Source organism: Malus sylvestris, chromosome 17 (genome assembly GCF_916048215.2).
Source record: "Malus sylvestris chromosome 17, drMalSylv7.2, whole genome shotgun sequence".
NCBI classification, from domain to species: domain Eukaryota; kingdom Viridiplantae; phylum Streptophyta; class Magnoliopsida; order Rosales; family Rosaceae; genus Malus; species Malus sylvestris.
The window spans coordinates 32,134,811-32,148,124 of NC_062276.1; the positions used below are offsets into that span (position 1 = coordinate 32,134,811).

Here is a 13,314-nt window from a genome sequence, read left to right on the forward strand (position 1 = left end):
AATGGTTTTGAGAATCTTGTGAATTGAGTTAGAAAAGATGTTGGACGTCTGGGTAACTCTTTCAGGATTCTCTACGATTCGATTATGATTTCATCAAGTATGAATTTAGAAAATATGGGAATGATTGATATTATTTTGATCAGATTAATTATTTAATGTGGCTAGAGAATGGTTATGTGCTTCGTCGGTTCTTAAATATGACGTATGTTGTGAATGGCGATGTGATGAGACATAATGAATTATATGTTGGATGAAAGAGAAATCATGAATTTCATGGGGGTTTGTTATGTAGCATGAGTCCAGGAATTTCATGTTGTCGGGTTATAATAAATGATGGAGGAATGCTATACTTTTGTGCTTGAATTGAGTGTGATGAATATTTGTTTTTGTGAGTGTTGAACTACGAATGGCTTGATCCCTAATGAGGGTACGTAGGCAGTCTAACGAAGTGGTTAGATGCAGCCATAAAGCTTACGAAAAATTATTGTGCATCTGGTTTTTTATTGATACTTTGTATATATTCGGGAGGCATGGTATGTTAGATATTAGGGTATTTGGTAGCGTCACGTGTCGATTCTGGACGTATGTCGGGATCGGGGCGTGACATTTGGTAGATTATGGAGGAAACCAATTTATTAGAATCAGTGGTTACGTCATAGAGAGGGGTTGGTTATCCCTAAATTAATGACGGAATTCAACGATCCCTCCACAACATAGTCTGACCCCTATCCATGATTTGCCAATGTGAACCTGCTGCAATCACTTATCTTCCAGCCAAAAGGCTCGACCAAGCCCAAGGGGCCCTACTTCCACGCTTCGTCTCCATGAACGAGTAGTTAGGGAAATACCGCCCTTTGATAACATGAGCCCAAGAAGAGTTGGGTTTGTTTATTAGTAGCCAGCACTGCTTCACTAGAAGAGCCAAGTTAAATTCATTGAGATTCTGAAACCCCATTCCACCCCTAAACTTTGCCACCCCTAAAGTCTCTTAGTTCACACAATGAATTTTGTGTTCCTCCTCTTTTTGGCCCCACCAGAAACGAGCAACAACCAAATCAATTTCCCAACAAAGTGTATCCGAGAACCGGAACAAGTTCATTGGATAGGCTGGAATAGCTTGGACTACCACTTTAATCAACACTTCCCGACATGCTAGAGATAGAAATAACTGTTTCCACCCCTGTATTTTAGCCAAGACCCTTTCTTTAATGAAAGCAAGTGCATTTTTTTTATATCTTCCCCAAATTGTAGGGATACCCAAATATAGCATGAGGGGTTCTAAGGCCCCTAGACCAGACGGTTTTCTTGGAGTATTTTTCCACTCTTACTAAGATATCATTGAGGAGGATATCAAGGGTTTTGTCCAGGAATTTATGAGTGGCGATGTGAGTCCTCGAAATCTTAACTTCACCCATATTGTCCTCATTCCGAAGACTCCAAGCTTGGAGTCAATTAGGTAGTTTCGTCCTATCAGCTTATGCAACTTCTCCCACAATGTTTTCTCGAAAATTCTGGCGAATCGCTTAAAACCTTGGCTACAAAATATTAATTCCCCGACACATAATGCTTTTGTGGGTGGCATACAAATCTAAGATAACATTGTCATTGCTCACGAGGTTTTCCACTTTTTGAAGCTTAAAAAGGTGAAAAATAATTTTGAATTTGCCATGAAGATCGACATGAATAAAGCCTACGATCTCATTGAGTGAGATTTCTTGGAGGTGGTAATGGTTCAAATGGGATTCAGTCAATGGTGGATAAATATGGTGATGGGATGTGTTACTACAGTTGATTTTTCAGTCCTAATCAATGGCCAACCAGGGAGGAAGTTCAAACCGTCCCGGGGCTAGAGACAAGATGACCTTCTATTGCCTTATTTATTCATTCTTGTTAGTGAAGTGCTTGCTAGACTTTTGAAAGAGGCAATTGATCGGGCTTCTTAGAGGGGATTACGCTCAATGTTAATGGGCTTTCTTTCTCTCATCTCTTCTTAATGAACCCCAATCTCAATGCCCACATGAGGTAAAAAGCAAAGAGAAATGGTCATGAACTACATACCGAATGTTATTCGGGCTCTCCGTCCACTCCCCCCGACTATCACGTAGTTTGCCAATCTGATTAAAACGGCGACGTTGAATAACCGTCTGATGAAAAAATTTAGTATTTGAATCCCTATTCTGCAGCCTTTTTAACCTCACTTTATGTTGCTAATATTTTTCATCATTCTCCTCCAGCCGATCAATCAGCCCAATTAGCGCTGAAATTTGTTCATGTTTTTCCTCCCAGTTTTCCTGCATGCAACCCAACTTATTAATCATGGCATCACTCTCTATCATGCCTTCCTTGAATCTTTTCCTACTCCAATTCACTAAGTTGTCTCTGCATGCATCAATTTTCCTCTGCCATTTCCATAATGATCCACCCCCACATTGGATACTCCAACATTTTTCTATAATTTCTCTACATCCATCCTCCTCCAGCCATAAAACTTCAAAGGGGAAGATCTTTTTTCCTTTCGCAGGTCTTGGGTCGAAATTAATAATCACATGGCAATGATCATATGCCCGCACTGATCCATCTGCCGAGAACTGTTGCGGTGAGGTTCCGGTGAGTGTAATTAAGCACTTTAAACAGCTTGGATTTCTGCATATTCACGGTGGACAGTGTGGTGAGGTCTCACGGTGGTGAGATGAAAAAATGAAAGAGAACCGACATAACTTTTCGTGTCGATTCCCACAGACGGCGCCAAATGTTGATGCACAAAACCTGAGGGGTCTTAGAACAACGTAAATCCGACCATGAATCTGCAAGAAAGTAAAGAACACAAGATGTATCGTGGTTCACCCAATGTTTGGGCTACGTCCACACTGATGTTGATATTGTTTCTCTGAATGGTGAATATACAAGAAGGCTAGAGGCAGTGTGCTCTATAACCTATTTTCTGTGTGCTCTTTAGCCTTGGCCTAAAACTTGGCCTCTCCCAAATGAGGAGGGTGAGGAGTCCTTTTATAGAATAAGGACTCCTCATTTATTACATATTTTCCCCTTTATTTATTACATAATTACATTTGAGTCCTCCGAGTATTTATACGAGATCTAAATACGGAGGCCCTAAGTATGGTACAAACATATTCTTTAGTGGTTGCTCTGGAGTGGACCACCTGATAGGAGTATTGACATTGGTAATTGTTAATTCATGGGCTTTCCTCCTAAGCTGAGCACCAACCTCCTTATTAGGCCACAAAGAAAGAGATGATCTACTCTAATTGATAATGTCACCAATTTCCCGAATAATAACCCCACTTCCATAGGCTTGGTGAGGAGGCCCAAACAACTCCACATGGTCATCAACTAGGTTAACGCTCTCTCCCCTAACATGTTTCAGATTCGAGGGTATAGGTCCACCAATGCTTACGTGGAAATATCTATTATGTTCCCTTTTGTTGTTGTTGCCAATAAATAGGGTTCTAAGTTCTGAGAGCCTCGTGCAAAGTGTCCCCTCGTTTCCCCTAAGACCCGTGTCAAACTGTTGAGACCCACCGCTTCTTGTCCCACGCTATTGGACGCGCTCATGGTCCGTACTCTGCATAGGATCTCCCATTCGATGCTCACGGGTTGCTTTAGCATGCCGACACTCACTGAAAAAAGCCACCATAGATGGGAGGTTCTCATCCCGGATGTCTCTAGGTTTCTTCATGTTGGTCCAATCGCCATACCCAGCAGGTCCTCCGCGATTCTGTGGGAAAGAGCACTCATTGTTGACATGCCCAATTCGCCCACATTTATAGCATAAATCCTGAAGCCTTTCATAACGAAACTCAATCCAAGACTCAATATCACCTGCCCTTTGTAGCCAACAACCAGTAATCAGAGGCTTCATGGTATTCACCAGGAATCTGGCCCTAAGGAAACCCCTGGCGTAAGCCAAGTTCTCCACCTCCAAAAATGAGACCGAGTGTAATTTGACTTCTTCCAGTGATAGATCATAGGGCCACCTCTTGACAGAAAAATTCTGATTCATGACAGCCCGGGGACTCGATCCACAATACGGTCAGCCATACATTCATCCTTCACAATTATGATGAACATGTTATCCTGGACCCAATTGATGTTGATATCTCCGTACTCCCTCCAGGCGCCCTCTTAGAATGTTTCTTATCCCCCATTTGTTTAGGATTTTTTTGGTCAGAGCCTCACCTATTAGTTTCACGCCTTCCTCCATGTTGGATAGTTCCAAAGATTCCTCCAACTGTACCACCAGATCTTCTACCTCCACCTGAGCCATTGCAGGGATGTCGTAATTGCTTGATATTTGGAGAATATATCCCACGGACGGCCCCTGTTTAAACCCCCATTTGACTTTCACCAAATGGCTGAAGCACTTGAACCCAAGTAGAACCCAGATCCAAACAAAAATTCTAGCAAAGCTCGGCAGCTCCAGACTCGTTTTTGGATACGTGTATTCGATTTGGTTCATGTTTTGGGTATAGAGTAACTTTCAGATCAATACCAACCTGAGTTAATGCATACCTGTTGGTAGGTGTTTATTTAATTTGTTGAGCCATCCTCTCAGGTAGCTGAGAGGCGTCCTTTGTATTAACAAAAGGTGATGTATCTTCACGAGTTTGATAAAAGTAACTACGCAGATTATCCGTGATTACGGAGTTTGCTCCAAAACTATTTGATCTTGACCAAGCGGCGAGAACTTGGTTCATCCAAATTGCACAATTCTAGGGTTTATAAAAGTCATCTCTTAATTGAAAAAGGAAACGATAGCCAATTCATGATGTTATATCATGTTACACATACAAACTCTGGTAATCCATTTTTTAACAATTTAGTAGATGTAAGCTTCAATACAAAACTAAAAAAAGATTGAAATACAAAGCATTGGGAAATTCATCTTCTGAACAAAGAACTACCTTACCAAAGGACTAAATTCCGTATTCACATTCATAGAGCAAATAACTGAATCCGTTGATTCAGTCACACGGTTGAAGTTCGTTCGAGCCAACTCAGCTTCCAAACAATCCTTAAGCCCTCTCACTACCTCACTCATGTTTGGCCTTTTGTTGGATGTGTTCGACACACAATTCATTGCTAGTTCAACAGCCTTCCAGGCAGAGTTGATATCGTAATCTCCAAGTAATCTCGCATCTAGAATAGTTTTGATATCCCCTCTAGCAAGCATGGAGCTAACCCATTGACTTACACGAATCTTCTCCTGTGTTCTTGATATCGCAGGGCGGCCAGTGATGATCTCCAACAGAACAACTCCAAAGCTATAAACATCGCTCTTCTCATTGAGCCAACCTGTTGTGTGGTACCTGCAAATCCAGACCAATGTTACTCAAGTGTACCATTTAGAAAGCGTGCATACAAGGTGCACACTCCCATTTTATCATATCTATTTGCTTCTCTTATTTTTGTACTTTGGTAATCGAGTGAAAAGAAATAAGGAGAATAATCAAAGCATAAAAACAAAGGGAGGACTGCAATCATAAAAAACTAGAGTATGAAAATCGATATTGACAAAATGAAATAGAGACTTACTCGGGATCAAGGTATCCCGGGGTTCCAGCTACAGCAGTAGACATATGAGTGCCTCCATCGGTTGGGAAAATTCTGGACAGACCAAAATCAGCTAATTTTGCTTGGAAATTTTCGGCTAGCAAAATATTTGTTGTTTTCACATCTCTGTGGACTATGGGTGGCTTGCAACCATTGTGAAGGTACTCCAATCCTACATTTCAAATTCGCTCTTTAATTTGTTACTGGAAACAAAATAGGAAAGCGTTGAATAAGTTTGGAATTTTGGATTTTGCCCAAGTTTACTGGCTAACCTTGTGCTGCATCTGTTGCTATTTGGAGTCTACCTTCCCAAGTCAAAACATTTGCATTACTATTCTCACCTGTACAATAGTATTGAAAATAACCAATTTATATTGGCTAAATGTTTCAATAAAACTAGGTAAAATTTCAAACTTTAATGTGTTTGCATTGTCAAGTTTCTACCATACCTAGAAGATGCAAGTCCAAACTTCCGTAGGCCATAAATTCATAGATGAGCGCCATGTTGGTTCCTTCGTTGCAGTATCCCACAAGACTTGTCAAGTTTCTGTGATGAACTCTGATTAGAAGTTTGACCTGCAATTTAAGCTTTAAAGTCATATTTTGTTCCTAGAAATTAGTTCGTTAAAGTTTCTGTATCGGTTCTTGGTACATGCCTCTGCTTGAAACTGTTGGTATCCTTGACCTGATGTTGGAGAAAGCATCTTCACAGCTACTTGAGTATCATCGACAAAACCATGGTAAACGTTTCCGAATCCACCTCTGCCAATAATTGTCTGGAAGTTGTTTGTAATCTTCAGGACGTCCGAGTATGTAAACTGTCGTTTTTTGGACTCGAATGAATCAACTTGATTGTTGGGTTGATGTGCAACTGCTGTTACAACTGTTTAAATAGATCATCAAAAGTTTCATAAGCATCAGAACATGTGTTCAATCTATTTACTTCAGAACATGTATTCTGGATTATCAATTTTTCAATCTCTTAGTCTTAAACTTATACTTGATTTACCTTGTTGTTTCCTTCCTCTTTTTAGCCACATGAATATAGCCACTACAAGTACCACAAGAATAAAAAATCCACCAATTGCTGCTACTATTGGAACAATTATGTTCTTCTTCTTCTTTTTCTCTGTCTCCTCCTTTTTGCATGAATTTTCTACACATAGGTCTGCATTTTCTCCAACACTAGCATTGACAAGATTGATGAATATACAGTCAGTATCACCAGCGTTTATCGAGCATTGAAAATTGTAATGAAAAGAATATGAAAAGGAAATATTAAGGCAATCTACTAGAAAAATGGTTTTGGCCAGAAACAAACCTCAATGATAGCGAACCACTTTTCGATCTTTCAATGAGGTCTGCTGGAACTGAACCGTTGAGCTTGTTTCTTTTTAGGTTGCTGCAAAGGAAGAGCAAAGTTATTGATCACCTGATTTTCTACTTAACCACGGAATTTGGAGTAACAATTCAAATCTAAGGTACATACAGGACTTTCAGATTTGGCATTTTAGACAGAAATTCAGGTATTGATCCCCTTAAGCTGTTGTTTGATAAATCCCTGAGTTAAGAAAGATTCACACTTTTAGTACCCATTATGATAAATATATGAACCATTGAGCTTGTGATGATGTGATACTTACAAAGATTGTAACACGGCGAGGTCAGATATATGTGAAGTTATCTCCCCGGTCAATCCACTCGAGGACAGGTTCCTAAATAAAAGTTCGATAATTTTGTTAACGAAGTTACGATAAAAAACGATGGTTTCTAAAACAAGAAAGACCTGCTTAAACTTACAAGGATATAATTCTTGGGGAACCGTTGAAGGTACAATTTAGACCTTCCCACATGTAGCCTTCAGGAGTACATGGGTCTCCTTGCCAATCTTTGTCCACTCCATATGTTGACTTTACGTTTGTGATGGCAGACACTAGCATTTTTCACAAGCATGTTCATGTAGCAGTCAATTTAATAAAGCAAATACAAGAATTTTAGTGAACGAAATTGAGAAGAAGGTGTTGAAATGATTGATGTACCATCATCTGTGTCGGTTTCAGGTTGTGATAAATCAATCAATGTGTAGACCTCAATGGCATTGAGAATTGGTGGGAGAGTTGAATTCTCCGTTTGAACAAGTGAGAAACTATAATTGCCTCCGCTTAAGGCTGAGCTGCTAAACACAGTGGTTGTGGACAAGTAAGCCGGGACATCAGGTCCATACCAATGATCTCCATTCAGCGTGATATTGAATGATCTAGATTGGTTGGCTTTAAGCAGCTGGAGTTCAGCAAAGTGAATGAAGATATAGTATTGTGTACTTGCATCCGTGTCATTCCAATAGAAGTCCATCGTATCATCTAGAGGCGTGCTGGCAGATCTCATTACGATAGATGGTACTTGGTAATCATTGTGACTTTCAGCATCAACGGTATGCGAGGTAGCTAACTGCGTCCACTTATTGAAGTTGAAGGGTTCCCAAAACCGATCCAAAGCATCATCGGGATACCTTAATTAAGTAAAAGTACTACTTATTATCAGTATCGGAGCTTATAGAATATAATTAAAACCAGTACTACTGAAATGACCTTACCTGTATGTATGGTTAACTGTTGAACCAACATCTAATCGAGAGGAGAGTGCCAAGGAACCCGTTGGAGTCACATAAGCAGTGCTTTTCAAAGGCCTTAATTCCAATGATGAAATGAATGGTGTTCCGGTTCCCTTGTTGAGTAAACACACATTTATGTAGTCTAACGTGGGAATGTGAACAACTTCTTTGAAGGTACTTAAAGATGCATCAGTAAATGCCACTGAATCCCAGTAACTAGCTCCGATGACAAGATCAAACTTCGGCAGCTTATTTAGGTCGTCATAATTACCATACAGGAAAGCCGCTCGGATTAAATACTTGGTGTTCTTTGTGATGTTTACTTTGTAACAGTTCTTGACACCCTGAGGAAAGCTCCTGACATAAGCTGCCTGCAGCTGATGAGTAGCTTTGTATGCAGCTGCGACGCTTTTGCTGATACCGGTGCTTATGAAGGCTGCATCTGAAATGTAGTGAATGCCGGTTGTTGACTCGTAGTAGCTAGAATTTGATGGCCGTCCACAGTCCAAGCTGATGAAACCTGAGTGATCGGAGACGGTAAGTTAGCAACAACAAGACTGGTGGACAGTTATGAACAAAATTAATAATTTTCAAGTTTTAGATGATCAAATGTTTTACCTGATTGAGCATCTTGTGCATGAACTAGAAGTATAAGAGAAAAACAACAAAGGAATACAAATCGAAGGTTTTTCAGCATTCCCATTTCTCTCTAAGTTGAGCTTCAAACATGTTCTCCATGAATATAGTCTTGCATTATTATATAGTGCCAAAGTAGTAGAATAATTGTAAAAAACAGGGAAAAAAAAAGAAGAAAAAAAAGATAGATTATTGGATAAGTAGTCAAATTTGTTTGTGTTCGAAAAAAGAATCTTTTGCGCGTGAAGAATTTTCATGGAAATCAACTTGCAGTGTATGTATATATATATAGAGCCAAAGCAGTGAAATGAGAAATATAATAAGAATTAGAGACTTGGTCTATTTTCTTTGTCTAACCGTAATTGGTACGTACACAGAACTAGAAAATTCAAAGCTCCAGCCGTGATCGGGCACTTCATTTATGCACGCTTGCATGCAAGTCACGTATCTGGGTTTACCTTGACTTCGACATTACATAACCATGCAAATGAACGAGGACACTTAAATGTTCACTTGCTGTATATCACACTTAAAAGGGAATCCAAAAGTTCCAAGTTTGCGTAAGTCCTAAGTAGTAATTCTCACTCTAAAAAGTTACCTTGCACTGTTCAAAGAGCAAATTTTCCTAGACTTTTTTGAAGTCATTAACAATTCATATAAGTTTTTGTTCCTTTTTTTTTTTCGTCATCCAGTCATAGCAAAACAACTCATAAAATTTATGTATCATGTGGTAGAGTAGTTACCGGTACATCTTCGTGATAAGAATAACCTATATATAACATAGTGCCAAAGTAGTAGAATAATTTTTTAAAAAAGGGAAAAAAAAAAAGAAAAAAAAGAAAGAGAGATTATTGGATAAGTAGTCAAATCTGTTTGTGTTCGAAAAAAGAATCTTTTGCGCGTGAAGAATTTTCATGGAAATCGACTTGCAGTGTGCATATATATACAGCCAAAGCAGTGAAATGAGAAATATAATAAGAATAAGAGACTTGGTCTATTTTCGTGATGAGAATAACCTATATATGACATAGGTATACTATCACGGTAGTTTTTTTTGTCAATGAAATAAAGACATATATACGTTTTTTTATCACATGTTCTTGTTTTATTGAGAAAGAATGTCGCGCGACGGTATACCCAATACCATATAATTTTCCCCCGTACTAAGTGTCCAACTCTTGTTCTTTATATAAATAAACGCACGCACCTTAACCTCATATACGTATTTAGAGTACTCCAAACCACATTTACCTTCAGTTTGACTTAAAGCTTAACACGTTTGAGAGTAAGTCTAAGTCAATGGCTAACCAATTGCTAGAAAAGTACAACTTCAGAAAAAGATAAAAACAATAACGAGTATATTATTAATTAGGATAGAAAAGAACAAAGAAGAAGAATATTTGTGGTAAATCATTTAAAATTATATCGATTAATATAATTCAGAATAATGTTTTGTGGACTTGGTCAGTTCCGGATAAGATGGTGCCTAATGCCTATGATTCAAGCAAGATTGATTAACCTTTTGAAATGGCCAATTGTCCAAATCATTTTCGCACCTTGTTTTTCCCAATATGTAATTTTCCCCCCTAATTTTATGAGGTTTGTAATTTCAACCAATGAGGTGGTAGGTGGCCAATTTCATGTCTACTATTACAAATTATATACACAACTGTATAAGCCAATGCAAAAATTCTCAAATCAAAGAGTAATGCTAGGGAGACCAAATTTTGTAAATTAAATTACATAAAAGTTGGTGATTGGATTATCACTTAATCATTGATAAACGTGTACATTTTTTATTGGTGACACCTCATTTGGTTTGCTAATTTAGTCTATAAATTTGGTTTCTCTTACATTACTCCAATTCAAATTGCTGACTTATCAAATGTATGTTCTCAAGTCAATTGATGTTGTGTCGCCCACACTTTTTGAGACAGCTACCTAATAATTTCACTCACAAAATTAGTAATGTAAAGTAACCAACTAGAACAAAAGAACATGCATTAAGAGCAACTCCAGCGTGAGGAAGGCCCCCTACAGCAAGTTACTATTGAATCCCCCAGTGAACAGTAACTGCCTTTAATGAATTTTACATCTCCACCCCCAACTCAATAGCTATGGCGCAATAAAATATTAGTATTTTTTATTTTATAAAATAATACAAAATAATTTTGTTTGTAATTTCGAATAAGATTTTTCATCGTTGTCTTTACGCCACGTGTCATTATCCGAAAAGACAATTTTTGGTGATAGATTTCGATAAGATTTTTATCCAATGTCATCGTGCCACGTGTCGTTACCTTTTCAAAATCGTTGAGGATAGATTTCCAATAAGATTTTTAACCAATCACATGGCACCATGTGTCACAATCTGTTTACAATCTTTGAGGATAGATTTTGATCAGATTTTTAACGAATAACGGCAAGCCACATGGCATTATCTACAACATAATCCTTTCTTTTCCCTCCATAGAACCCATCATCCATCCTAAGAAATCACACACCAAAATCAAAATCTCTATCATTATTCATAGTTTATGCTTCCTTCTTACAATGTCCTCTTCAAGGATGTTGTGGGAAATCGATGAGCAAGAGAAAGAATTGTTTAAGCAAGGGGAAGAAATGTTCAATCTTCAAGTGGGCGAAAATGAGATGGAAGAGGAAAAGGAGAGCGTAGAAGGAGATATGACGAAGCAAGAAGCCAAAGAGCCTCACATTCTCGTCGAGTCATCCAAGTTGTGGCTCAAATCTCTAGGCCTAGCCGTTCCGCAAACATTGATAGAAGCAAGCAATGATGAGGTACGGATCTCTTGGACGATTATTTTGTCTGTAACAGTGCATTCCCTGATACATACTTTAGACGTCGTTTTAGAATGGAACGACATTTGTTCAACAAAATCATGATTACTGTTTGCAATCATGATTCTTACTTTGTGCAAAAGAATGATGCTTTTGGTGTTATGGGTCTCCTTCCTGAGCAAAAAATTATTGCTGCCTTGCGGATGCTTACATATGGAGCATCTACAGACTAAGTGGATGAGTTAGCGAGGATGGGGAAATCAACCATTCTTGAGTCCTTGATGAGGTTTTGCTCCGCAATCGAATCTATCCACACCACACAGTACCTCCGGAAACCTACTGAGATGGACTTGCAAAGGCTTCTGAAGAAGGGCGAGATGCGAGGTTTTCCTGGGATGATTGGGAGCATCGACTGTATGCACTGGACTTGGAAAAACTGTCCAAATGCATGGCAAGGAGCTTATGGGGACAAAAAAAAAGGAGCAAAAAGTATCATTTTGGAGGTTGTGGCATCATTTGATACATGGATTTGGCACGCTTTTGCGGTGTTCCAGGAGCACAAAATGACCTCAATGTCCTTGTCAAATCCCCAATGTTCAACGATGTCCTACAAGGAAAAGCACCAAAAGTCACGTACTAGGTCAACAGACATAAGTATCACGGGCCATACTACCTAGCAGACGGCATTTACGCAAAGTGGTCATCGTTTGTCAAAACAGTGCCATGTCCGCGAAGTGCAAAGGAAAAACACTTTGCGAGCTGTCAAGAGGGGTGTAGGAATGATGTGGAGCGTTATTTTGGTATCCTCCAAGCTCGTTGGGCGATTGTCAGGGGTGCTGCTAGAATGTTTGATTTAGAGTCTCTTCGATCCATCATGATGACATGTATCATCCTTCATAATATGATTGTGGAAGATGAGTACAATTATGATGTCATTAATGAATATGAGCCAGACACGATGAACAATTCTAGAACACAAATATATTGTGCTCATGAGCCACCGAAGAATCCTTGCAACACGAGCCATTACAAAGGGATGGACGTTACAATGAAAGGCTCATTCAATGATATACTTCACTTCATGACCCATATATGCACAATGCCCGGAAAATTGACTTGATAGAGCACCAGTGGGAATTGAAACAAGCTCAAGAAACTTAAGCTCATTTAGTGTGTTTGTTTTTATTTGGTGTGTTTATTTAATTTTATTTGGTGTGTTTTTTAAGTTCATTTAGTGAGTTTTTTTTTATTTGGTGTGTTTGAAATTTTATTTGGTGTGTTTATGTCATTTGAATAAAGATTCTCTTAGTTTAAATAAATTACCAAATTAAATAAATATACTCTTAGTTTAAATAAAGTACTAAATTCAATAAATTGGAAACAACATAAAGTACTCTATTCAATAAATAAGAAATTACAACCCAAAGTGATTGGAAAATTATGGGCTCCGATTAAAAACAAATTCCCTAGTCCCTCGTGAATGGAAAATCATCACCCAACCAATTTGAGGTGCTAGGATCATCTCCTCTTGTGGTGCTAGGACCATCTCCTTCAATTTCGGCTACTTCTCCTTTACCTTAGATATCTTCATTCCTAATCTTATCATTTCTCGTGTGCCCACACATCCAACGAAACATCATCATCTCCGCTACACCCATTTTATGTACTTGTTGATGCTTCACCGCCCAACATTTCGT

The 13,314-nt window shown here is 38.7% G+C and overlaps 1 protein-coding gene across 1 annotated transcript; it reads right to left on the reverse strand.

Annotated features, from left to right (window-relative positions):
• Nucleotides 1-4,736: 4,736 nt before the first annotated feature.
• Nucleotides 4,737-8,943, reverse strand: LOC126609823 (LRR receptor-like serine/threonine-protein kinase IOS1). Its single transcript, XM_050277743.1, has 13 exons — nt 8,801-8,943; nt 8,165-8,702; nt 7,611-8,080; nt 7,372-7,504; nt 7,215-7,286; nt 7,061-7,132; nt 6,893-6,973; nt 6,581-6,756; nt 6,228-6,454; nt 6,021-6,147; nt 5,844-5,912; nt 5,554-5,743; nt 4,737-5,327 (listed from the first exon to the last, which is right to left on the reverse strand). Exons 1-13 carry the CDS (start codon nt 8,883-8,885, stop codon nt 4,919-4,921), a joined length of 2,649 nt encoding a protein of 882 aa, XP_050133700.1. The 5' UTR covers nt 8,886-8,943; the 3' UTR covers nt 4,737-4,918.
• Nucleotides 8,944-13,314: the final 4,371 nt, after the last annotated feature.

Bases quoted from the DNA above. Each gene is read 5' to 3' on its own strand.
- LOC126609823 (XM_050277743.1), bottom strand. From the start codon at position 8,885: ATGGGAATGCTGAAAAACCTTCGATTTGTATTCCTTTGTTGTTTTTCT. The intron at 6,148-6,227 runs GCATGTACCAAG...CTTAAATTGCAG, and splicing joins ACCAACAGTTTCAAGCAGAG to GTCAAACTTCTAATCAGAGT. The intron at 5,744-5,843 runs GTTAGCCAGTAA...TTTGAAATGTAG, and splicing joins AGCAACAGATGCAGCACAAG to GATTGGAGTACCTTCACAAT.